The sequence below is a fragment of the Mastigoproctus giganteus genome, chromosome 10 (assembly GCF_048544385.1).
Source record: "Mastigoproctus giganteus isolate SK-2022 chromosome 10, ASM4854438v1, whole genome shotgun sequence".
Classification (NCBI taxonomy): Eukaryota; Metazoa; Arthropoda; class Arachnida; order Uropygi; family Thelyphonidae; genus Mastigoproctus; species Mastigoproctus giganteus.
In genome coordinates, this window is record NC_143584.1 from 132,155,091 (window position 1) to 132,182,048 (window position 26,958).

At 38.5% G+C, this 26,958-nt stretch overlaps 1 protein-coding gene across 6 annotated transcripts in view; it reads right to left on the bottom strand.

Moving 5' to 3' along the window:
- LOC150079291 (intermembrane lipid transfer protein VPS13D-like) overlaps positions 1-26,958 on the bottom strand; it is a 1,618,665-nt gene that overhangs the window by 550,754 nt on the left and 1,040,953 nt on the right. For all 6 annotated transcript variants that reach the window (XM_090383928.1, XM_090383929.1, XM_090383926.1 and 3 more), the window contains 2 exons: positions 11,506-11,787; positions 9,303-9,420 (listed from right to left, as the gene is read on the bottom strand). In XM_090383928.1, coding sequence (XP_090240054.1) covers positions 9,303-9,420; positions 11,506-11,787 — 400 coding nt within the window. The remainder of the gene's footprint in view (positions 1-9,302; positions 9,421-11,505; positions 11,788-26,958) is intronic.

Below are 26,958 nucleotides of genomic sequence, written 5' to 3' on the forward strand. Positions count from 1 at the left end.
CCATATGTAGTACTTTACATTTGTCAATGTTAAACTTCATTTGCCATCTCTCAGCCTATGTATTCAGCCTTTCCAGATCCTGTTGCAGTAGCATAGCATCAGTAGTGTCCTTAACAACCTTTTCTGCAAACTTGGACATTAAGCTTGATATACTAAAGGATTCTTCCTCTTGCTCAGAATAATCACCTGAGAGGGCATACTTTCAAATTGAGGAAAGACAGATGTAGGATAGACGTGCGTAAATTTGCCTTTAGCCAGCGGGTGGTTGGTTGGTGGAACAGACTTCCATCCCTTGTCATGGAAGTTGATAGCGTAAATAAGTTTAAGGCTCAGCTGGACAGGTATTTCAAACGAACAGAGGGGTGAAGTGGAAGTGGTTTTTTTTTTTTTTTTTTTGGCTGATGCTGCATAAGCTTGCTTTCTTGCATCAAATGCCTCTACTAATGCTAATACCATCATCAATATCATTTATAAATACAGAAAAAACAATGGACACAACAGTGAACCCTGAGGAACTCCACTAATAACATTAGTCCACAATGAGCAGTGTCCATTGATTACCACTCTCTGTCTTCTCCCCCTCAACCATCCCTTTATCCATAGCAGCAATTTGCCTCCAATGCCACACTGCTCCAATTTGTGCAGCAGTCTTCCATGTGCAACAGTATTAAAAGCCTTTCTAAGATCCAAATATGTAATATCAACGTTATTCCCCCAACTTCCACAATGACAGATTAAAGTTTGTTCCAGCAATTAACCACCCGCTGGCTAAAGGCAAATTTCCTCACATCTATTCTTAATTTCCCTTTCTTAATTTGAATTTATGCCCCCTTAGGTTCGTAATCTGAACAAGTGGAAGAATCCCATTAGAATTCAGCGTGCTCAACCCATTCAAGGCCTTATACACCTCAATCAGATCACCGCACAGGTGCCTAGTCTCCAGCTACTGCAATTTGCAGAACTTAAGCCTCTCTTGGTAAGAGGATTCCTTCATTCCCCTCACCAATCTTGTTGCCCTTCTCTGTACATGCTCAAGCAAATCTACAACACCACCTGCGTATAGTCAGTCGGAACATTGTAGTAGCACTCCTGTGTAACAAAAAGATGCCCTTGACCATTTGGCAGGGCACGGATTTTAGAAATTAGGAAATACCTGCAATCATCATAAGCAGTGATACATAACGTGCTCTGACATTTTACTTTCACTGCAGTTACACATACGATCGTCAGTAATTTCCAGGAAGGTCAGTTTAGCCTTGAAGGATCCATGTATGCAAGGAAGAATGTTGCATAAACACCTCGGAAAAAATCAGAGTGGAGCCTTTGAATTAGTCATTTTTACCTCCGGTAAAAATTGTCTAGTTATTTCACCTTTGGTACTTTCTGCCCAGCATACCAGCCATATTCTGTGCAGTTCCATGTGACACTTTTTTCTTGCTTGATATCTCAGTTGGTATTAAGATTGATGTGTAAAAGAACTGTGGTGGTATCAAACAGTACCAGTTCTTTGAAGGCATTCCAGTCAGCATGTTCAATCTTTCAATGTAGTATCCTAGACGGGCAGCATAGTCTCCCATTGCAAAGGGTGGATATCATGGAGAAGTGATCACTACCATAAAGGTTGTATTCAACCTCCTATGCACAAACAGGGAGGAGAGAAGAGGACCATAAGGAAATACCAATAACAGTAAATGTACAAGTAATTTTGAAAAAAGTGTTATGTTCCACATTTAGAAGGGACAGGTCACTGTTTTCGAGGATGTTCTCAATAATCCAACCCTTACATTCATATCAGCACTATCCCACAAAGCACTGAATCTTTGAATCCCCTGGTAGCAGAAAAGGGGGCAGCAATTCCCTAAAGAGATCATAAAGGTCTGATTGGAAGATATCATTCCCAAGTGGTGAATATAATGAGCAAAAAATTAAGAAGAATCCTATTGTAAGATGAACTGCTACTTCCGCTAAATTGGTGTCAAATGGAGTAGCTTGAAAGGGGAGGATATGGTTACACAGAAGGATGCCGATTCCTCTATAGGCAGGTCCATCCCGAGGTCTTCTTTGAAAAAAATTGAGTAGTTATACAAGTAAGGGTCCTCATTTGCCTTGAAATACATCTCCTGTAAGCAAAAGCAAGTTTTCTCATGCTTATGCAGAAGGGCCTTTATGTCATAACAATTTTGACAGAATCCACAGCAATTCAATTGCAAGAGGTTGAATGCAGCCATTCTTAAGATTTGTTGCATCTGCCCAATGGGAATAAGCACTTTATTTTCTCCATCCTGGATTTATTTCTCTTTGTAAAGAATGGGCATCGGCCTGTATCATCCATTTCTTTTCCTTCCTTCACAAAGACTTCCAGGACAAATTTGTCCTGTACCTCTTACACTTTGAAATCCATTTTTTATTGGGTTGGTGGTGGCTCTTCCAATTTTTTTAGAGTTTTTTTGGAAGAGGTGGAGCACTAGGGGGGTATAGATATGAGTGGTAGCTGACTGAGATTTTTGAGTAGGCTTTTGTGAACTCAATAAATAGTGCACAAGGGAGTGAATGACTCTCTTGGTGGACAGTCACATCACTTTGGGTCCAAATGGTACACTTCCCTTTTTTGGACATATGAAGGCTTGGCAGCACTATTTATTGGTTGGATGTGTTTTCTGGCTGATAGATTCAGCTCTGTTTTTATTTTTTGAATTTCTTTTTCATCTTTCCCTCTCTGGCACACTTGAGAATATGCAGGGTACTCTCCATGGCAGTTAATACAACTTGGTTTAGAAGCTAAGCATTCCTTGCTCTCTTGGTCTTTGGCACCACATTGAGCACAGGCAGGGGAGGGACAACATGCTGGTTGAGAGTGGCTGTATTTTTAGCATTTAAAGCACCTCTGTGGATTTGGAACAAAAATACTCACTCTGCAGTTTGAGTAGCCTGTCTTGGTGGAACTTGGAGCCCAAGGAGTGTTGAATGTAAGGATGAGAACTGGCATAGAGATGAGATTCTCTTGACAGCTGTCATAACTTGAACATTTAATTCAGAGCAAATCACTTCTTCAGAGTCATGAATAAGATTCTACTCTGATATGATATCATGTGAACAGTTGAGTTTTATTAGGGGTTATGATAATAGTTATTCCCCTATTAATGTGGCTTTTAGAAGTTGCTGTGTACAATTTAGTCTTGCAGCTTAAACTCAACCTTCTCCAGAGCATAGCCGTTTGACAGAGTTTGGAGATCCTGTTAACCTTCTAACCTTTTCTGGATGAAGAAGGGTGACATTTTCCCGATTGACTTCTCTCCAGGGGAATGGAGAATGAGAAATATTGGTGTCACTGATGGTGGCCTATCCTTAGTTCCATGTCTTTCTGAACTTGTGTTATCGGTATTGTCCAATCGGTTAGATAGGGGCCCTTGTTGGAGTCCCAGAAGAAAAAGGATTTATTCAGATTACTCATAGGAGAATAATAAAAATTTCAAATGCACTAAGTCCATCACCTGCTACAGGATCCTACGAGGTGAAGCCTACAAGTGGATGCCAATTTCACTTAGGAGCATCATACCCACATTTTCAGTAAGTCTGGATCAGTCCCAGGACCAAAGGTTGGGAAGATGACTTATTGGAATGCAGTTAACCCGAGCAGTAAGAACCACCTGCTAACTGATCTGAGCAAGTCCCAGACCTCCCGTCTTGTTGAAGCAGGGGCCAAAGATTAGTGCTGGGCATCTAAACCAGAATCCCCCTTTCTGAGTTTCAACAGGTTGCAGGGGATGGCTGCACACACACCAGATCCCAATGAAGTAACCCTGGAACCAAGGTGTGGGCATTGGATCCCAGTAATGCTAATCTGGAAGGTATTGGTTAGGCTGCACACTGAATATTGCAAACAGAACTAACTCCCTTTGTGAACTTGTGAAAAGGATGCTCTTACCAAGAACAACATCAATTTTGGAAACTGCATTTCCTGGAAACTAGGCAGCTATGTGTCCTTACCCTCTTCTCAGACGAAACATAAAAAGGTTGGTTTGGTTTTTTTTTTTTTTTTAGGAGCATTAGCAACTAAGGCCATATTGCTCCGGGAATATGCGGTGGTCATTCCCTGACCTTTCCGCATTCTCCGTATTTGGTGGTGACGGGCTCGAACCCCGGTCTAATCAAGAAGCGTGTGCTACGCACTGTTGCTCCTTCCCACCTGGCTACGGAGGCGCCTTCACATAAAAAGGGACAAAGTGAATCTGAAAAAAGGATGATAAAAGAGAAGTATGAAAATTTCTTTTAGCTAGTGAACAAATCAGTGATTGTTGAAATAAAATTCTATCTGGTGTTGTGGAAGGTAATTTGTATAAATAAATTGAGACTTTAACAAGTTTTGACTAAGAGATTATGCACAAAGATCTATATTTTAAATGTCACATTAAACAATACATTCCTTTTATATTGTAAACATTTTCCAGTACATGCTGCAAGCTCTTATCTGCACTTACAACTAATTGCATACACAGTTTATAACAGTATGAATGAAAACTGGAGAAGAAGATCACACTTGTTCGCCTCAGCTTAGCCATACAAAAACTGAAATTGAAGAATTTCTTTGGAATTTGATAAAATCAAATTAAGAGATATATAGATGGACATAGAGGGTATTCTTGCATAAAAAAAGTAGTGTGTTTTATTTACAACTTTTTTTTTTTTTTTTTTACAAGTTTAATTTTTTATGAATATTTTGAAATTCAGATATGAGTTTTGACAATAACTTCTTTAGTGTTTAAGCAATACCGTACAAATAACAACATACAATATTTTAAGCATTCATGTACAAAGTTTTCATTTTTTTAGAAAATTTTGAAGTTGCACAAAAAAAAAAAAAAAAAACGCTCTGAATGGCTAGCTTACATAAAGATTCATGAGGGATCCAACCAAATTCAGCAAACACATTGCTGAAAGAGTTGTTAAACACTGATCTGCAAGTAATATTTTAAGGTGGAAAAGAAAACAGCTTACTGAAATTGAGGTTTAATATTTATATTAAACTTCAACTGCAATTCTAAAATTTAGACCAGTCTTGTTTAAAAGAAAAAGAGTCTGCTGTTGCATCATCTTTCTAGGCAAGGCCCCCTATCACACTGCATTCTTATACCATTTGACACTAATACTGATATTGGAGATAACAAGAATTCTATTTTCTTTCTTGCTCTGTAAGCATAAGCACATTAAAGATATGTGCTTCCTTTGCATTGAAAAAAAACTAGGTTTTCTTTTTCTGTTCTCCATGCTACCATCTTTCTGAACATTTGCTGATTCTTTACAAATGTGAAATCTTCCATACCATGGGAATAATGTTTCCACATCTCGAACTGTCACAAAAGTTTCTCTAGGCTGCAAGGCTCTATATGAAGGAAGCCAGTCATGTTAATGATCCAATTCTTACAATCTCTCTCTCTCTCTCTCTCTCTCTCTCTCTTTCTCTCTCTCTCTCTCTCTCTCTCTCTCTCTCTCTCACACACACACACACACACACACACACACACACACACACACACACACACACACACACACACACACACACACACACACACTTCAGTTTAGTTTAGTTTAGTTTATACTGAATGCTTTTTCTATAGCTGTTACCAGAATCCATAAACTGTCCAACTCTAAACACAGAGAAAAAAACTTTTTCCCATCAACATTTATCTCTCCTGCTGCTATTCTTTGAAAAAGCTTCCTTCTATAATTATACCTTTCATGATTGGATCTCAACATAACATAACAAAACAAAAAACAAGAACAAAAAAACAAACCACATTTATGTACAGTTAGTTCTGCTATAACACAGTACACGTGTTCCTAAACACTCACATTGTTCCCTAATACATCAGTCATGTTGGAGCAAATTCGTGTTTCGAAAATGCACATTATAGCAGAACATTACAAAAGCTTTGTAAAGGGGCTCACATCTGGTGAGTATGGGCTTGGCACACCCAGGGTCCTGAGCTGGATATCATCATTCTTCTCTTTCTTGGTGATTTCCTTCTACATCTCTCTCTCTCTCTCTCTCTCTCTCTCTCTCTCTCTCTCTCTCTTTCTCTTTCTCTCTCTGGGTCCTAGGGTAAATTAACTTTTTTTTGGCTGGTGCAGTATAAGCCTCAGACTTCCTTGCACCATATGGCTAATAATAATAATAATAATAATAAAAGTGTGAGTGAGTGAGTGTGTGCGTGCATGCGGGCACAGATTAAAATGTTCAAGATATTTGTATTTTTCTTAAGTTTTTCTTATTTTTCTTAAGAAATATATATTTCCAATAAAAAAAATTCTACACATAAATGAAAGCTACTTTGAAGTGAGTATCAAAAACAAGTTGAAGTAATCAAATACAAGATTTAATAATTTTTTACTATCATTATACACCGATGAACCAACACATTATGACCACCTACCTAATATGATGTTGATCCTGTTCGTGCAACCAAAACAGCTCGTACCCAGCAAGGCATGGATGCTACTAGATTTCTATATCTATCTTGTAGTATCTGGTACCAACACGAAACCAGCAAATCATTCAACTGCTATAAGGTCTGTGGCTGAGACGCTGCAGATCAGAGTTGCTGATCCAACACATGCCACAGATGCTCGATGGGATTGATGTCTGGGGAATTTGGAGGCCAGGGCAATACCCAAAAGTCTTCCTCATGAAGTCTCCTTTCCGCAGACCAATCTCAAACAATCTGGGAGGTGTGGCATGGGGCATTATCCTGCTGAAAGACTGCACCGACAGAGGGGGAAGATCGTTGCCATGAAAGGGTGTACCTGGTCAGCAATGATGTTTACATAAAGTGTAAAGTGTGTTTAGGGTCAAACGGCACCAGGGGTTTCCCCCATCTCCGCGTAGTTTACATTGTGGTGTGATACAGTTCACTGTAAAGGCCAGAGATTTAAGAGTATATAGATCTTGAGGTGTGTGATGTTGTGTACCGTTGTTCTTCTGGCCATTTAGCCGCCGGACCCCAGCTGAGGCCCGACGTTGCCCACACTTCGCCCCGTGGAGGCAGACCAGGTACACTAGTATTACAGTTATTTACTCTGGCAGGCCCTGCCACCTAGTTTCCTGAGATTTCAGTGGCAAGGACCTTAAAAAAAAAAAAAAAAAAAAAAACCGTTTGCGTGGGTTGATCGCTAGATTGAAAGACCGAAATGTGAGCGAACTTAATTTGGAGCTATTAAATTTTGACCTGTGGGATATACGCTGGCGAGCAGGTAGAGAGGGAGAGGAGACTGAAGACTGGGGGGAGAAAGACAGAAGAAATGGGGTCGATAGAGGAGGCGGCCCCATTATAAGTCAGTGGGGCATGCCCATGTCCCACCAGGAGGAAATCTGGGTTGGCGAGTAGGGGAGAAGGCAGGAGGGAAAAACCTCCTGTCTCCTCCCCTACCGCCGAGGGAGGGGGAAAGAAAGATGGGTCCAGCAAAAGCGCCGGCACCGATTGCCATTATGGCTGGCATATGCAGAAAGCTCTGCGGTCTCATTGGACTGGTTGGAATTCAGCTGAATAGAAAGTCACTCATGAGGCTGTGTCCTGTCCGAAGGAGGTCCACATATCATATCATGGTGGTTGTTGTGGTGGTGGATGCGGGAGAGTCCGCCTTCTTGTGAAGAGGTCTTGCGCATATTGAGTGAAGGCACTATAAGTATCTTTTTCAGTTAGTATCAGATATTCCTGGTCTCTTAGCATTATTTGGGTGGTGGTTATAAATCGGCAGCGGAGATCCTCGTACAGTGGGCAGTCGTACATCAAGTGCTCCCATGTCTCGCGTAGTCCGCAGTGGCATAGGGGAGTGTCACTCAATCCGAATCCATGGAGTTTTCCTCTTATGGCGCCATGGCCGGTCAACAGGTAGGTGGCGAGTAGTCCAGGAGAAAGCCAAGGTGGATAGTTTGGGTACACCAGTTGTAGATCAGGAATAAATTTTTTAGTTATTTCACCTTTGGTTGATGTCTGCCAGCGGGTTTGCCAGCTCTGGCTGAGATGTGTGAGGAGCCGTTTGCGTTCCAATTTGTGGTCAGTTTCAGGGTCCAAAGTGAAGTTCAGATGGTTAGCCTCACGTCCCTTGGAGAGTTGATATATTAGGCCGCGGAAGACTATTTCAAGGTCTAGGGGAAGAGTCCCTGTCAGGGCCTGGAGGGCGTGTGTGCTTACAGTATTGCAGGCTCTTGTTATTATAAGTAATATATACCGTTGCGTGGTGTCCAGTTTTCTTCTGTTGACGGCTGTGGTAGCCTTCCGGTACCACACGCCAGCGGCATACGTTATGGCAGGCAGGAATACGGCTTTATAGAATAGCTTGAGGGTTCTCCTCCGCAGGCCCCAATCCTTGCGGGAGGCCCTCATGAACAGAGCAGAGTATCTTCTGATCTTTTTCTGTATGTAGGTCAGATGGGGGGGTGGTAGATGTCAGAGGGCTCGGCACATGGATGACTGGACCCAGGATATCCCAGTAGACCATCACCCAAAGCATGACACCACCGCCACCAGCTTGTTTTCATCCCATGGTGCATCCAGGTGCCAACACTTCTCCAGGTAAACGATGCACACATACCCGGCCGTCCACATGGTGCAAAAGGAAACGTGATTCATCAGACCAGACAACCTTCTTCCAATCACTCAAGGTCCAGTTTCAATGCTCGCATGCCCATTGTAGGCGCTGTCGCCAACGAACCGTGGTTAGTATGGGCACTTGGAACGGCCTGGGGCTACGCAGCAGGGTTTGATGCACTGTGTGTTGTGACACATTACTCTGTCACCAGCATTCCAATTACCGGATAGTTGCGCCCAAGTCGCCCTTCTGCTGCCATGTACAAACTGAGAGAGCCTTCGCTCACCTCGAGCATCGATGAGCCGTGGTCATCCAACACCTCACTGGCAGTTCATGGGTTCCCCCCTTCGGACCATTTTTGGTAGGTACTAGCCATGGCTGACCACGAGCACCCCCACCAACTGTGCCATTTCGGATATGGTCTGACCCAGTCCATTACAATTTGGCTTTTGTCAAACTCGCTTAAGTCCACTGCCTTTCCAATCTGAAGAAAAAGAGTAACGCTGATTAACGGAGCTCATTATCAGGTATTTTTTATACTGTGTGCTGACCTGTGCACGCGCCGTAGTTCACCTACAGTTGCTTCAATTTGCATAACTCGCTGGTCATAATGTTTTGGCTCATCGGTATATACGCATGATATATTGATATCTTAAAAATCAAAGCGATCAACTCACTTCCAAGGTTCTACTTAAAAATCAAAGTGATCAACTCACCTCCAAGGTTCTATAATAGGTTCCCATCCCGATAATGCTCTATTATAGTAATCACCTCTAAACGTAAAATTTGAGCTGCTTTCCTTTTCTTTTGTAAATGAATGATATATGATTAATTCTGAAAGAAAAGGTTATATTTCTATTAGGCAATTATTATAAACCTGCTTCATAACTTTTAATAATTATTTTTGTGCATGCACACACACAAAATTACTCATATTTGTAGGATCTATATTCATTACAATTTTAAAAACTTGTAAGAAGTACTACTGCTGCAGGCTAATTCTTGTTTTTCTGTTATTATTTTCATAAGGCCTCAGAATTCTCTCATGTAAGGAAGCAAGGCATCATTGTACAAGGGAATAGTTAGGCCACATATTGAGTATCGCATACAGGTGTGGCAGCTTCATATAAGGAAGGATGTAAATCTGGTGAAATGGGTGCAGAGAAGGGCAACAAAATTGGTGAAGAGAACAAAAGAGTGGTCTTAATAAGAAAGGTTTCAGTATTTCAAATTGCAGCATCTAGAGACTAGGCACCTGCAAGTTAATCTAACTGAGGGTTTTTTTTTTTTTTTTTTCTTGTTGATGCCTTATAAGATGGCTTTCTTGCATAATTTGACGCCACTATTAATACTAATATCAGGCTTAATATCTCAGTCTGCAGATAATATATAGATGGAAGGGCAATTAATGAAAGTAATTAGAGTAGGCCAGCAAAATTGGAGAGATGGGCAGAGGTAGCAATTGAGATCTAACAGCAAAAAATACAGGGCATTCCATATGGGTAGCAGAAATCCCATATTAATATGCCAACTGTGTGGTATCACACTCAGAATGATGTAGAATGAAAAAAGATATGGGACTAATTGAGCAGTTGGACATGAAATTCAGTAAAACAAGATGCGATGTAATGGTAGACAGGCTATGAGGACAGCTCATGGTGTTTTGTCAATAATATACAGGAATTTGGCTGGAAGGGATAAGGAGATAATTATACCATTGTAGAGGCAATCACAAGGCCATATCTTCAGTATCATACACAGGTCTGGAGGCCTCATTTTAGGAAGTTGATCTTTTAGCATTAGTTCTGCAAATTTCAGCATCAGGAAACTAAGCCCCTGCAAAGAGATCTAAGATTTTAAATAGAACGAGTTAGCTAAATGCTGATGATATCCTTCCTCTTTTTCAGATTACACACAATGGGGGCATAAATTCAAACTGAGGAAGGATGATTGCAGGATAGATGTAGAAATTTGCCCTCAATTAGAATTTGATTGTTTGAACAAATTTCCATCTAGCGTTGTGGAAGTGGGTAGTGTGAATTAATTCAAGGAAGTACTAGAGAAACTCTTGGATCATCTTTTTCACAGACCAAATATAAAATTTCATGAAAATAAAATCCATGAGAATCGTATGTAATAACTTGTTTATTGGGTTACCAGTAATCGAGTTGTTACATATGATTACCAAGGATTAACTCAATTACCACATGTAATAAACTGATCAATAACTCAATCAAATTATCACATACAGACAAAGAAACAATTGTGATTTCTGACTCTGATTTTAATGAAATTTTAGACTGATTTCACAAATCTTTGAAGAATGCTGAAATATAAAATTTTACGAAAATCCATGCACTGAGGGTCAAGTTATTATGTGCATATGTACAGATGTATGTAGTGAAGAAAATAGGTACATTATGCATATATGCTAACATGCCTAAAAATCAACCTTTATGGAAGTAAATATATCAAAAAATATCTGGAAAAACAAATAATTAGGAGAATTAATCAATCAATTAAAAAGGAACAAAATCAATTACAAAAAGTGCACACAACTTGCATCTTGTTGAAAGACACTCAGTCTTTTTACAAAAAACTGAGTTCTTGCAAAAGGACAGAAAAACTCTGTCACTAACTATATTACAATACTGAGATGGAGAAGGGGTCAACTGAGTAAAAATGACAGATTATCTGTCATAAATCTAGTAAGTTGGTAGCAATGGACGTGATACTTATACATGGTTTCTGCTAATGCTAAAATCAAAATATTATTTGTAAGAAATCTGAAAATATTCACAGCAGATTGTGGTTAATTAAAAGTTAAAGTTAAATATGAAGTTCCTGGAGGTTAAAACAAAAAAATGTAGGCAACAAATAATTCACAAAAAGTAATCTGGTCTGGAAAAAAAAAATTACCTGTAATTGTTAGTTCAAAAAGAGGTACATCTGCGCCTTTGCAGTCATCAATTATGCAGAGACAGCCACAAGAAATTCTCATTTCTAAACCATTCAACGCTACTTTATTATAGGAATCACATTTAATTTCATCCTGCAATTTACATAAAGGGTCCACATAGGCAGTTGCATGCTGTGTTAGCCAAAGGCCAGCATCTTCCACATTGCCCTTGCAACTATTCAATGAATGAATGCAGTCATCTTTACTAAATCCCATTTCCATTAACGATGCAACAGATTCCTCTAATAGGAAAGAAAAAGGGGAGGGGGAGAACGTGGTATTAATAATTGTTGGCAATTATATTATTATTTTTTTTAATAAGTGCAGGAACAAATTAATTACAAAAATAAAAAGTATAATTTTATAAACAATCTTAAAAACAATATCATTAAACATAGTGTACTGTGTACCTGAGATGTAATAACTCTGGATGAAACTGTTATTTTAATTAGATTGCCTTGTGCAGAGAAACAATAATGAATCATGATTTCAAAAACAATTTAACGATCATTAGACTATACTGTAATTAATTGAAGGTCAATTATTAATTAATAAGTTATTGATTGGTTAAGGTGATTGATTAATTGAGGTTGACCATTGTTTTTAATTAGATTAATTTGAATAGGGAAAGTGTAAACAATGCTTTTAAGGTCACTGATGGCTACAGGTGAGAATAGCAATGAAAGGGAGGAATCCTTAGGGGCAAATTCCAGCATAGAAAATAGTTTTAATGGGTCCATAAAACTCAGTAAATACTTAAAAAACTTTAAAGGGGAACCATCAGAAAGGGTGGAAAAATTCTAAAAAAAATTACAAATGATTAAAGAAAATGAAGGGCTATCAGATCTTGAGATTTACTATAGCCAAATTCAAATTAGAAGGCATAGTGCAAAAAAATAATTCAGGAAGCCACACAGATGTTAGAAACAGAAACTCTGGACCAGTTCATCAGTGTGATGAGGAAACTATTCTCCATTAAAAATACCTTTTTAGAAGGGATTAGGTTATTAAATAATTGTGTACAGATGGGCCGCGAAAATGCGGAAGATTACCATAAAAGGTTCATGGAGGTTAAAACGTCCAATAAAGTATCCAAAGGGGAATGGGATATGTTCGACAAAATCTTAATGGGAAAATTTTTGGAGGGTATTAAGGATAAGTACTGCAAAGAAATATTACGCAAAATCCGAAATCCCTAACTCCCCAGCCCTAAAACCAGCCAAAGAAGAAAAAAGACTAGACAACCATTACCGCAGGGGCATAAGAAAGGATATGAACACATTAATAGCAGAAAAAGACGCCGAAGAAGGCAAGAGTAAAGCTACAAAAGAAGACAAGAAGATAGCATATTTAGAGAAACAGCTAACAGCGTTAGAAAACAAATTTAAAAATTGTTAGGGGAATTTATGAGTAAGAAAAGCATACCAAACAATAATGAAGGACATACAAGCTACTCACAAGCCTAGAGAAATCACAAAAGGGGGATATAAGGGCATAGAGCATAAGAAAATGGAAGGTTGATACTAAGGTAGATGAGCAGGATTGGAATAAAATAAGGTGTTATGCGTGTGTGAGAGAAGGGCATTGGGCTAAGCAGTGTAAGTACCGAAGTGAATGGACTAGGAGAGATAGTTATTACTCCAGCAAGGAGTGACAGATGAGTGCAGTCGGGGTGTGATACACTCGGAGGGAAAGCGAAAATGAAATGTACCTGAAAAGAGAATGGGTATGACAAAGAAACCATGCCAGAAGAAGGCAAAACATAAAAGAGGAAAATTTAAACTGAAGAGGTCTCTCAAAGGTGCCCGCTGTGGGGGACCTATCGACAAATGTAATGATGTACAAAGGGGCAAAAATCTGATTCAAACCGTAAGTGAAAGAAACATATCAGACAGACTCTTATATCTAAAGGGAGACATCAGGGGTGTAAAAGGGAAGTTTCTGGTGGATAGGAGCAACGTGTACTATGTTAACGTGGAAATACTTTAATAAGTACAAAAAACAGAAAGGGGGATAAAGTAAAACAACACAGTGATTACATATTAAACAGGGTAGGTGCCACAGAAATGCTCTGATTATGAAGTTGAGGATGGAATAAGAATAGAGAGAAGTAAAAGAATAATGTTCTACTCGTTCCTGGCATCATCGAGAGTGACAAACGGACACTGTGAAGCTATAGTGGGGATGGACTTATTGAGAAAATAGGGAGTGTGTATAAATATAAGGGATGGTGCGGTAGTCCTTGCAGGGATAGACTGTGAGGAGTCCAATATCGAGACCTGGCAAGAGGGAAGACCTCACATCGCTACAGTAAAATGGGCAGAGGAAGGCAAATTATACGTGGTAGAAGCAGAAAGGGAGCAGTTGCTAGAAGAATTGAGAGAAAGGTACCAACATGTATTCGGTGAAAAGATAGTCGAACTAAAGTGCATTAACTTAGTAGAGCAGGAAGTGCACATTACTCAGGATATATCAATATAACACAGCAATACTGAATTCTGCAAGCACTTCTTGGCACCCTCAGAAAAGAAATATCAGCAATGGAGAAGGCTGGAATAATCGAGGATTCAGTCTCCAAATGGAATAGCCCATCGCTTATGGTAAAGAAAAAAGATGGCAAATACAGAATAGTACTGGACCTGAGGAAAGTTAACCTAGTCATCAAGCAAATAGATTTCCTGCTACCCAATATTAGTGAAATGTTATGCAGTTTAAAGGGGGCAAAATTTTTCTCCAAACTAGACTTACATTCAAGGTATTTCCAGATCCCTCTGAGAAAGGAAGATCGAAAGTATTTTTCATATTTGACTCCTTTCGGGAAATACTCCATGACAAGAATGCCTCAGGGAGTAAAGAATTCCACAGCATCCTCTCAGTGTTTAATGAACACCACACTGGCAGACCTGCTGGAGAAGGGAGTGCTTTGCTTTCTGGACAACATTTTAGTGTATTCCAACACACTAAAGGAGCACTCAGAATTGCTAGAAGATATTTTTCAGAGAATGGAAGATGTGAACCTGATGCTGAAAGGGTCTAAATGTCAGTTTTTGATCCTGGAGATAGAGTATTTAGGGCACACCATCTCTAAACATGGGATCACACCAAGCGAAAAAAAATATGTAGAGAAAAAACATATTACTCAAAGCCCCCGAAAAATGTGAGAGGAGTAAGGAGGCTGTTAGGAATGATTATTATCAGAAATATATAGGAAACGGGGCTGAGATAATGAGGCCATTAGTGAAATTAACAAAAAAGGGAGAGAAGTTTACATGGTCAAAGGAAGCTGAGGATGCATTCATCCCACTAAAAGACATACTCGTTAAGCACCTATATTGGAACATCCGGACAGATGCAGACCCTTTTACCTAACTTGTAACGCCTCTGGTGACACAATAGCCGGGGATATTAGAGCAAGATGGAATGGAAGGCAAGAAAACGCTAGGGTACTGTAGTAGACACTTAAGCCTACATGAAAAAAATTATTCCACAATTGAGAAGTGCTAGCAATGTTCTTGGTTGATAAATTTAAATAACTATTAAAATGTCGAAAAACCTAAGTTTTATCAGATCACAAGCCTCTGCTGATTCTAAAAAACATCAAGGACAAAAATAGTAACCTAATAAGATGGAGCATGCGGTTACAAGAGTATGATCTGGAAGTAAAATATATTCCCAGTAGCAAAGATGTGGTAGTCAATTATTTAAGCTGGGCCAGCTATTACCCCAAGGAAGAGGAAAGCCAGGAAGGTCTCAACGTAAACACATGTGATGCCAAGAAGACCGTAGAACAGGTTACAACGAATGAAGTAACTAAATGGGAAGAAACCGATATCATAAGAGAAGAGATGCATACTTAATGGATATAATAAGAAAAATAGAGACTAACAGGAGTTGGAAACTATGCTGCTCAATGGGTTCTCATGCACAATCCATTGGATCTTCGGGAACAGTATTGGAGAACATATTGACAGATCTATTATGGAGCTGCTCTTTGGCGGTAGGTGGAATTATGTGTGTGTGTGCCATCATTCAAGATCAAGAGGTTGTTCTCGTTTATTATTTTTTCAATTTGTTTACCCTTCTGATCTCTTTTGGGATCGCCCCATTATGGGTGATTTCCATTTAGGTCATGTAAAATGAGAAACGGAGATTGTAGTTGAGCAATCAGCTCTTCAAAATCTTTCAATGGGAAATCTTGACTAGGAGGTATATATATTGACATTAAGTTAATGTTGAAGCTTATTGCTAGTCAGACTGTGACTGCTTCTATGGGTATGTTCAACGTGATTGCTTGGGATGCCATGTGTCTGTTAACTAATATTGCAACTCCTCCTCGTGTTGTTGTATCTGATATGCGGTCTTTTCTATATGTTGTATAATTTTTGATTATATTGTGGTTGCTTATTGTAAGCAGATGCCTATTATAGGCAGAGACTTATTGGATGATGCTGGGTAATGAGGTCTATGATATCATTAATGTTTGAGCGAAACCCTCGACAGTTCCACTGGATAAGGGTATCTGTCATTTAGGGTTAGATAATCCATCAGATTGTTTCCTTGGGGCTGTTTTCACTTTGTCCGCCTTGGTTTTATCTTTCTTTGGAAACTGGGGTCTTCCCGTATCCATTTTTTCTTCAACAAAAAGTTTGAGTACGGGATCCTCTCTGAGGTTTATTACCTCTGTATCCATTTGTTCTGCCATTTTTCTTTCTTTGATTACTTTTCTTCTTACACTTTCTGCATTTTACGGTGGAAAAGACAGAGGTGTATTGACCATTTTTTCTTGTTGCTTTTGTGTTTTATACAATTCGCGAGCCCATTCTGAGATTGATTCTCTTGGAGGAATTGTCACATTTGTTTGTGTTCCAACAGATACTGAATTTGGAAATCTCATTTCCTAAGTCCTTTTTATTGTACTACTAACTTGAGCATAACTTGGTTTGTAATCTCTTAACATTTTTTGGTGGGCCAACATATCTCAAGGGTCTTTTGTATGAGAAAGGATGACAATTGGTCTACCGATTTCTCAGTGTTTGAGTGTATAATAAGGTAAGTTGGGGCATTTCAAGATTTTATATCCGTGTTCAATTTCTTTTGGAGACAGAATCATTTCTTTCACCTTTTCTAATCGTTTTAATTGTATCTCCGGGAGGACTAGATTCCTCATATCTTAGATCAGTTATATTCGGATCTATGTACCCAGTAAATTCCCGGGGATTGGAGTCAGTTCGCTCCATTTCACTCTGGCAGGGCTTTTCCCTACCAGGTTACTGGCCCCACCACGTGGAGGCAGGAGCAGTGCCACTCTGTGACCAAGCACGAGGGTTGGCACCTCCGTAGCCAGGTGGGCAGGAGCAGCAGTGCGTAGCACACTCTTCTTGATTAGACCGGGGTTCAAGCCCGTGACCACCAAATATGGAGGATGCGGGAAGGTCAGGGAATGACCACCGCATATCCCCGGAACAATACGGCCTTAGTTGCTAATGCTCCTAAAAACCAAATAACAAACAAACAAACAAACAAACGAGAGGGTTAGTAGTTAATATGTAAAAGAAAAGAGAAGAAAAGGTGCTTTCCTTCCTAATTTAGTAAAGTAAATTTCTTTACTACAACTTGGTTAATAGTGTGTTAATGATACTTTAAATAAGGAAACAATTTCTGTTTCAAGAAAGAGTGCTAATTCAGAGCAATATCGCTTGATCAAAGAATCGCTTGGCACCTGGGGCCCATGTAGAAAGAGTGCTAGTACCTCCAAAGATGTTCCACTGGGTACTCCATACCTTTCATTCTAGTAAACTTGCTGGGCACTTTGGTTATGTTAAGACAGAGCAAATTAAAGGGCATTACAAATGGGAGGGTATGCTTAAGGAAACAGAAGAATATTGTAGGACCTGCCACGAGTGCCAAATCAGGGCAGCTTTTATAGGTAAAGCTTCGCTGCAGCCTCATATTGAGCCTCAACAACCCTTTGAATTAGTCGCTCTTGACTTAATTAGGCCTCTTCCAGTTACTAAGGGGGAAACATATATATATATATATTGTCTGTAGTGGATATGTTTACAAGATATCCAGAGGCTTTCTCCCTGAAGGGACAAACTGCTCAAGAAATAGCTAATGTATTCGTAGAGCGGTTTCGTAGTTTGTAGAGCATTAGCTATTTCTTGAATGGTTTGTCCCTGAACGGACAAACCTTCAGGGACAAAATTGGAAGAAATAGCTAACGTATTCGTACAAGGTGTGATATGTCGGTATGGTTGCAGCCATTCTATACCTACAGACCGGGGTTCGAACTTTCAATCCAAGCTAATGCTGCAAATATGCGACATGTTACAAATAAAGATGCTCAGAACTTCGGCATATCGACCAGAGTCAAACAGTTTCTGTGAAAGGTTTAATAAAACATTAAAGAGTGTTTTGACTCATTTGGTCAGGAGAACAGGGAACGACTGGGATGAGCAGTTGCCAATTGCACTATTCGCTATTAGAACGTGAGTACATAAGAGTATAAGGGATACGGCAGCTTTTCTATTAATGGAGATGGAGTCCAAATTCCCCACAGATTTAAATCTGAAGGGCAATCAAGCTGAATATCCAGATATTAGTGAATTCAAGGAGAATTAATGAATAAATTTGAAAGTGCCCAGTGAATGGTGCAGGAAGCCAGTACAAAGAACAGGAATAGAATAAACATGTGTAGGAAGCACAAACAGTTTAACATGGGAGATTGGGTGCTTCTATCAAATTTTGGAAGGTGGAATAAATGTGCATTGAGGCCCTAAAGAATTCTAGAAAAAACATCTCCAGTGAATTATAAAGTAAAACTAATTAGTCAACCTGGTACCGAAAAGATAGTAAACGAAAATCATAAGAAGCCATATTTCATAAGTTGCGATAGGGTATTTAAAGACCCCCCCCAATAAGATTAGAAGGGGAGGCAGAAAACAACCAATGCAGGTACAGAAGACCAGGAGAGTTGACCTGAGAGATAAATCTGGTGAAGCCACGGACAGGAAGGGAACATCCTAGATAAGGAAGAAAGTGAACTACAGAAGGCCCCACCAAGGCAACCTCCCCATGAAGGGAGATGATTAGAAAAACAAAAATGTTTTTTTTTTTGTCTTTTTGGAGGAGGTGACATATGTAATATAAATATTATATAGATATAAGTTTATGTGTATACAGAATGCTACAGAGGGCAAAATAATGATATATACTTAACTTATTTATACATTATTATTTTTTTAAATTATGGTACTACTTGGGAGCATCAGGTTTGTAGTGACCCCAACCAACCTGCTAATTATATTTAAACCTGGCCCTGGTGGAAACATAAAAACAACAAAATTAATGAAATATTAAAGAAAGCTGGAGAAATTGGCAAAAGTTATTGAAAATTAATGAAAATTAATATTCTTCCTCATGGCCATACATCTGCTACTCCTCAGGGGGCTTTGAGCAGACAAGCCATACTAAGAATGCATTAAACATACCCCTTCCTGTCTAGTATGGCTCTATATCTGCTCAAAGCCCCTGAGGAGTAGCAGAGTTATGGCCATGAGGAAGAATGTTAATTTTCACTAACTTTTGCCAATTTCTCCAGCTTTCTTTAAAATTTCATTAATTTTGTTGTTTTTATATGTATCTTATATTTTTATATGTAATCAAGCTGAATATCCAGATATTAGCTATCCACACCAGGGCTAGTTTAAATATAACTAGTGGGTTGGTTGGGGTCACTACAAACCTGATGCTCCCAAGTAGTACCATAATTTAAAGAAATAATAATGTATAAATAAGTTAAGTACATATACAACCCATGCATGCAAAATGTTTAACTGTCCACCGACAATAGCATTAATGGCATAAGTATTGACTCCAGCAACAATAGCTGGAGCCAATACTTACGCCATTTAATATTTAAACCTAAATGTCTTTTGACATAATTCCAATATATATATATATATATATATATGATCGAAGTGTCTGAATGTATAAAGGAGTATATATATATATATATAGGCTTGCGAAATTAATAGAAGGTGAGAATTATAAGATACATATCTTATAGGGATTTTGTATGTGATGAGAATTTAAGTTCAAATACTGATTGGAATGGAATCAGGAATAAGACTACTCTTGGAAAAAAAGAACAATCGCAATGAAAGTAGATTAACGGGAAGTTTTGATGTAAGTGGATGACAAACTACAGGGGGGCTAGACAACTTACATGGAATAGAAGGGTCACAGAGCTTGAGGGGAGAGAACTTAGTAAAAATAATACAGAAAAACAAAGTGTCTGTGATGAGTGAGATTTACAGAAATAAACGAAAGGTCATGGCTGTTAAGGAGACAGCCAGGAATAAAGTTTTAGTAGTGAGAGGGGGAGGGCACTGTTTAAGTGCACCTGCATGAATTCCAAAGATGGTCAATGCAATAGGCATGACTAAAGGAGGGGTAGGTGGGTCGGATTGCCAGCCAGAACATTCTGGAAACTTCGAAACAATATGACGTTCTCTGCTACGAACGTAGTACCATCCACCAATCGGATTAAATCCAAGAGAGGAGTAGTAGAGGGCCGGCAACTGAATTAGGAAGAAGTTGCTGAAAAATGGGGGAGGTGATTGGCCAGAGTGTAAATTTGAGAGGAACAAAGAAAAAGGCATGAAAAATAAATAAAAAAGTTGGGATTTGGGCAGAAAGAGTGCAGTCCTGGTAGAGTGCAGTGGTCAGAAGGAAAGTGTCATCAGGTTAAGAATGCAGCTATGTAAGTGGGGTTAATTTTTGGAAAGGGATGTGGACAAAGAATGCAGTATGAAAAGCAGAGTACGGAAGACAGCAGAGCATTGTTGTTATTTGGTTTTTAGGAGCATTAGCAACTAAGGCCATATTGCTCCGGGGATATGCGGTGGTCATTTCCTGACCTTTCTGCATCCTCTGTATTTGGTGGTCATGGGCTCGAACCCAGGTCTAATCAAGAAGCGTGTGCTACGCACTGCTGCTCCTGCCCACCCGGCTATGAGAGAAATGAAACGAAATACGAAAGAGAGCAAAGCAATGGAAAGCTCAATCAAATTCTACTTATGTAAGGAAGAGTAATTTGGGGAAGGAGAAGGCCAAACCAGTACTGCGCAGCAACCACTAGGAAGACTGCTAGCCATAGGAGCCCTGAAGGAGAGGACCTTATCGAGGTAACAAAAGGAAGTTTAAGAAAGAAACCAAATGCAAGTCCTTTTTTTTGAATATTATAGAAAATCTAAAACATGAGTAAGACTGATGGACCTCTCTATTCCTGGAATTGGTACCGAAAGAAGTAATATGTAAATATAATATAACTAACAGATTTAAAAGCCAGGGAGCATCTTTGGTAAAATTAAGAGTAAAGAGTGATATTAAAAGATGTGTAAGCCCTCTGTGAACTAAAGGCAGTGATCTGATAAGGATTCGTAATTCTGATTTATTACCAGAGAATATTAAAGACGGTGAGAATGTTATATCATCCTTACTACTAAAGTGTTTAAGAATATATAAGTATGTATAGACACTTTAGGTGTCAATCATAAGCATAAGAGAGATTGTGTTACCTAAACCATAATCTAGTAATTGTATAGGCTATTAAGGCCATATATACATACAAGTAAATTTGATAGCATTCAGGAGTGTAGAGACTTCAAGAGGATTTGTGTTCCAGAATCATGTCTGTATAGTAAATCTCAAAGGATATATATATATATATATATAATACCAATTATAGGTGTAATTGTAGAGAAGCTAAATGAGGTTTGAATCATCTGAGTCAATAATTTTATTCCAGAACAGCAATGTATTCATGTAAGAGGTATGGAGCAAATTGTAATTACATTGTATATATATGCCAGTTCAATGTTGTAATATACAGCCAGTTCTCACTTTACGAGTTCCAGGGTTTACGAGTTTTTTTTCCCCAAAGTATCAACAAAATTGAAAATATGAACATTAATTGCAAAAAATGAATGTTAAACATTCACCATTCCAAAGTTTTGTTTGCTTGTTATTTGGGTTTTAGGAGCATTAGCAACTAAGGCCATATTGCTCCTGGGATATGCGGTGGTCATTCCCTGACCTTTCTGCATCCTCCGTATTTGGTGGTGACGGGCTCGAACCCTGGTTTAATCAAGAAGCGTGTGCTACGCACTGCTGCTCCTTCCCACCTGGCTACGGAGGCACCTGCATTCCAAAGCACGTGCATAGCTATACAATACAGTGCACCCCGCTTTACGATATTAATCAGTTCCAGAGAGAGAGAGAGACCATCGTATCATTAAAATATTGTAATGTGAACCCAATAACACTATTTTTTGGTAATTCGTTTCAAGATCTCGGAAGTTGAAATTTTCGCTGTATAACTAAGCTATACAGTTCTCTAAAATGTCATTTTTAAGGATGTGAGCATGGCCTTAAGGTCATATAAAAGGTCATTAGCGTAGTTTGTAAATTGTATTAGTTACCAATTCAAATCATTAAAATGCACTACACTTTCATTGTTATCGTATGTTCCGTTATAAGAATCAATTTTAAATGCTTCTTTGTAATATTTTTTTAAAGCACATTTCTGGAGGTCCCTACCATATAACAATTAAAACAATTTGCACTTTCCCGTTTACTGGGCTTTTCTGTTACTGCAAGCAATTATAAACGGATAGTAAACTTGATCTTCTTGAATTTGTGAAAATACCGATAGCTGGAATTGTGTGGTTTTTTTACGTTATTATGGTGAATTATGATTCCCCTTTACTGAAGTCTTCAATAGTATAAAAAACAAATTTTCAGAATCTTCTTTTCATTCCTTTTTTTTAAGCTTCGTAAACTTGTTACTCCATGCAAATCGCGTTAGTTGCAATTTGTGTGTGCCATTAAAAAATGCTTATGCATATGCAATTTTGAAATTTATAATTAAAAGAGAAGATTATCTTGGAAACAATCGCCTCTTGAAACATTTCTGAAGAAGACTCCTCCTTGTGCAACAAATCAACGAGTGCCGAGCCAATAATGAGTGATCAACGAGTGTGCATTTAGTCGATGATGATGATAAAGAATAAACAAACATTCTTTAACATTTGTAAGTCGTAAATAATTTCTCTATTATTATAATTTACTTCATTTTACAGGCTACGTTTCCATTTCTTTCGATAAATCAATCATTGTTTAAATATAAACTAATTTAATTGTTGAGAACATAACCCCTATTTTTAACCTTATGTCTATGGAAAATAAATTCCCACGTTACGAGTTTTCGCTTTACAAGCACGCGCTAGGAACGAATTAACTCGTAAAGTCGAGAACTACCTGTATTTTTAAAAGTGTAAATTAAATCCTGTTATTTTTTTATTACCATGTCTATGAAGTCCCTTTACTCAAAGAGAAAAACACACAGCCTGAAAAAAAATACACTGATATGACCTTGGCTGGGAAAAATAAAGTAAAACCTCAGAAACTGGAAACTTCTGATCAAAGTATGGGGCTGATCCTCTCTTTGAAAAAAATTTGGTTTAGCCAGCACAGTCTCACAGTATTATACAACTTGTATGTTGGCTCACTGCTTTATCTTTGTACTTTATTCTAGCTGTACCAGCACAAGTCTTATGTATACACTAACCTACTTTTAACTACAGAAATTACTTTTCTTATTTCTCGTAATTATAAAAATAATTATTACTACAGCAGGAAAAACAAAGAAAAAGAAGAGGCAAAACAAGGTTCATATCACCAAAAATCGCTCAGGTCATCAGGGCACCCTGCACCCCATAATATCTGATATCAGAATATCATATATTACATAAACCAAGAGAATATATACAGAGGAACAGCAGCTAAATAAAATTATAAATTAATTTATTAAGGATTAATTTATTCTGAATCAAGATGACGTGTAAGAAGGGCCTAACAATGGTATTTAGAGTTAATTCGAGAGAAGTACAGTTGGCTAGGAAGCAATAAAAATTAGATTTATATGGGCAAAACGTAAGGTGGACAGTTGAGTAAGAAATGTCTGTATATAAAGCTTAAAAGACATGATTTAGCAGAAAAGATGAAATTTGAAGTCGTAGAAACATTAGAAGAAACTAAGAACTAATAAAGAACTATACTGATTAGAGATTTAAATAGCATTACAGGAAATGAAAATTACTTCAACTATCACAGTGTTCATCTAGTCAAAAACTGTGCGGAAACAGAAAGAAATGATTTTCATGATCATGACTCCTCAATGAGATAATCGTGATCCATGCTGCCACTCATCAACCTACTTAAATATTTACCCAAAGAAAGATAACAGATACACAGTTGCTTCAAAACCTGTTTTACTTCAGTGGAATGAATTAATTTAAAGTGTACATATCTATCTTTGCTTTTATTTTTTCTTTGTAGATAGTAGTAAATTTTCACTAAATATCCATCCACTTTCTCATGAAAGCACGTAGCCTCCCTTTCAGCTTACCAATTAAATGAGATGACAATGATAGTCTAGTACCAGCAAGAGTTCAATCTCCTCTTGTACCATCCTCATTACTATACAAGTAGTATTATTAACAGTAAGTGTTAGACCATTTATAAATTTTTTTAATGCTTTTTTAAAATGCTTTTTTTTAAATCTTGTTCAGATGAATTCCAGTGCTGTACTCTGTAGAGTTACCTTCTGACACAGGCACTGAAAGCAAGCAGCTTTCAATTTTTCATCAGGGAATGCAAAAGTTACTTCATCGGGCCTTACTCCCCAAAGTCAAAGTGATGGCTGAGGCAGAAAGTAGCTCTATCCATCACTGGATATCAAAGCTAAAACAAGTCCAGCTCCATAGCTGGATGAAGATGAGAAGTAGAAATATTGAGCATACTGCATATGTGTTCCAGAGGAAAAAGTCACTTGCATTACCACCAGGGGCTCACATCTGATGAGTATGGGCTTGGTAAACCCAGGGTCCTGAGCTGGATATTATCATTCTTCTCTTTCTTGCTTTCTTGGTGATTCCCTTCTACTTCTCTCTCTCTCTCTCTCTGGGTAATGTAGGAATTTTTTTTTTTTGGCTGGTGCAGCATAAGTTTCAGGCTTCCTTGCACGATATGGCTAATAATAATAATAATTCAGGATTTAGGTAGAGGGATTAGTTCATAAACTCAGAAAGTCTCCCAAGGTTGACAGTGGAGTAAGTGGTCTGTCCCCTGTACAGTTATCACAATGGAAGGGCAAGACCACCCAGCTCAATCAACTGGAAGTACTTCCTGCACAACTGTGCTAGTGATCAGCCAGGGAAGAAGAAAGAGCTAACACATTAAATGGAACAATGATATAAATACATTCATCACCCAAGCATACTACAAAATAACTAACCTAGAGACTGATATGACAATGTACAGGATGAAACTACACACCACACAGTTGGAACAGTTCCCAAGTCACTGAACAGTGAATAGCAAATCAGAGATGACCATGGTCTTGAAGAACATAATAGCTCCTGCAATCCCAGAAAATGTCGAGGAGGATGTGACTGAAAAACTACAAAGAAAAAGGAATACGGACACATCTGAACCTGAATTAAAGGAGAAACTGCAGTCAAAGTGGAAAGAGACAAGATTGTGATATTCACATTAGAAGAAAAGTGGAAGTAGGTCTAGAATTCACGATAATGGACCCCCACATACATTCACAAAGCAGAGACCTAACAGAATCTTGTGGCAAGTCACAGACCAATTGGCGAATAATACAAGATTATCTTAACAACAACAAAGCAACACTAGATACCATCCAAACAGCCATTTACTGTGCCATGTGGCAGCCACCAGGATAATCAGAAGAGAAATCAGAGACCAACAGAAAACAAAACACAAAGACAAAGGAAACACCACCATGGGAAAGAAGGATACACCTGAAGATAGAAGAGGTAAGAATGAAGATACCAGGGGGCTAACAGAAGTAAGAAATTGATCAAAAAATGAGAGCCATCCTCAAGAAAGACAACATGCACAGCAAACATGAGAGGAGTGAAGAATACCTTAACCAGTGGTGTATTTGGGCCAGAATGCACCGGAACAACGTTCCGGTACTTTTTTCTAAATGTCATAATAGAAAATCATTAAATTTATACACCTAATATTATGAAATAATATTAGGTGTATAAATTTAAAGAGATCCAACGAATGAGATATACTGTGATTCGTGTGAACGTTGCATTTTGATTCGCCATGAGCTGAATGCTAGAACTGGTTGTTCTATGAACCGTGAGTCTGAAGTCTGATTCATAATCAAAGGGGAGGGAGAAATATCTATTTTACCCATTGCTACTAAAATAAGTAATCTTAAAACTAGTAATATATTAATAGTAATCTTTAAAATTAAGATTTCTTTAAAAATTTATTTAAAAACAAAAATATAAATTTCACAATGAAACTTGAACATTTTTTACTAAAGACAATGTGTTAGATAAAGAGATCCAACGAATGAGATATACTGTGATTCGTGTGAACGTTGCATTTTGATTCGCCATGAGCTGAATGCTAGAACTGGTTGTTCTATGAACCGTGAGTCTGAAGTCTGATTCAGTTACTGTACAGTTGATGTGGCATTATCATATAGTCTTCTGGAGAAAGAGCGTTCCGGTATCCATTTTTTTTACGACGAGCATTCCGGTACTTTTTTTTTTAGCAATACACCTCTGACCTTGACATACTCAAGCTGAACCTCCTTGCACTCAGTCAACTTACCAATACTGGGAGAATTCCCAGAGGGAAACAGACCACCAGATGTTTGATGAAAACCATACAAGAAAATTGGAAAAAAGGAAAAGGAAGGCAATAGACCCTTGAAACAGGGTGCCCTCTGGTTGGGAAAGGGGGTAGTCCCAAAAGGAATTCTGCAGCACCCTACAGAACAGCAAAGTTAGCCATAACAACTGTGTCCCAAGGATAGATGCAGACCAGAAGAAAACCAAGGACATACAAGAGATGACAGAATGGGAGATTCAGGAAGAGGAAGAAGTACAACAATCAATCAGGAAGTCCTACAACTGGCAAATCTAGGGATAGATAACGTCTACAACTACCTGGTACAAGAAGTTCAGTGGCACACACACACAAGCACATAGCAGAGTAATATACCACGATGATAAGGCACCCTGACACAATCCCAGAATCTCTGATAAGGAATTTCTAAAGGGAATCACTTGAGACAAAGACACCACAAACCCAGCAAAGTACAGACTGATTGCCCATCTCCCAACAATGTACAAGACCAGCTGCATAACCAGGATGATATCAGAACACTTGGAGGGCAAGAACATCATGGCCAAGCAGCAGAAGGGTCGTAAGTAGATGGGAAAGGATACAAGTAACCACTGATGATTCAGTTATGGATTAAGCGTACAAGATACATGAAGCACCACAACCTG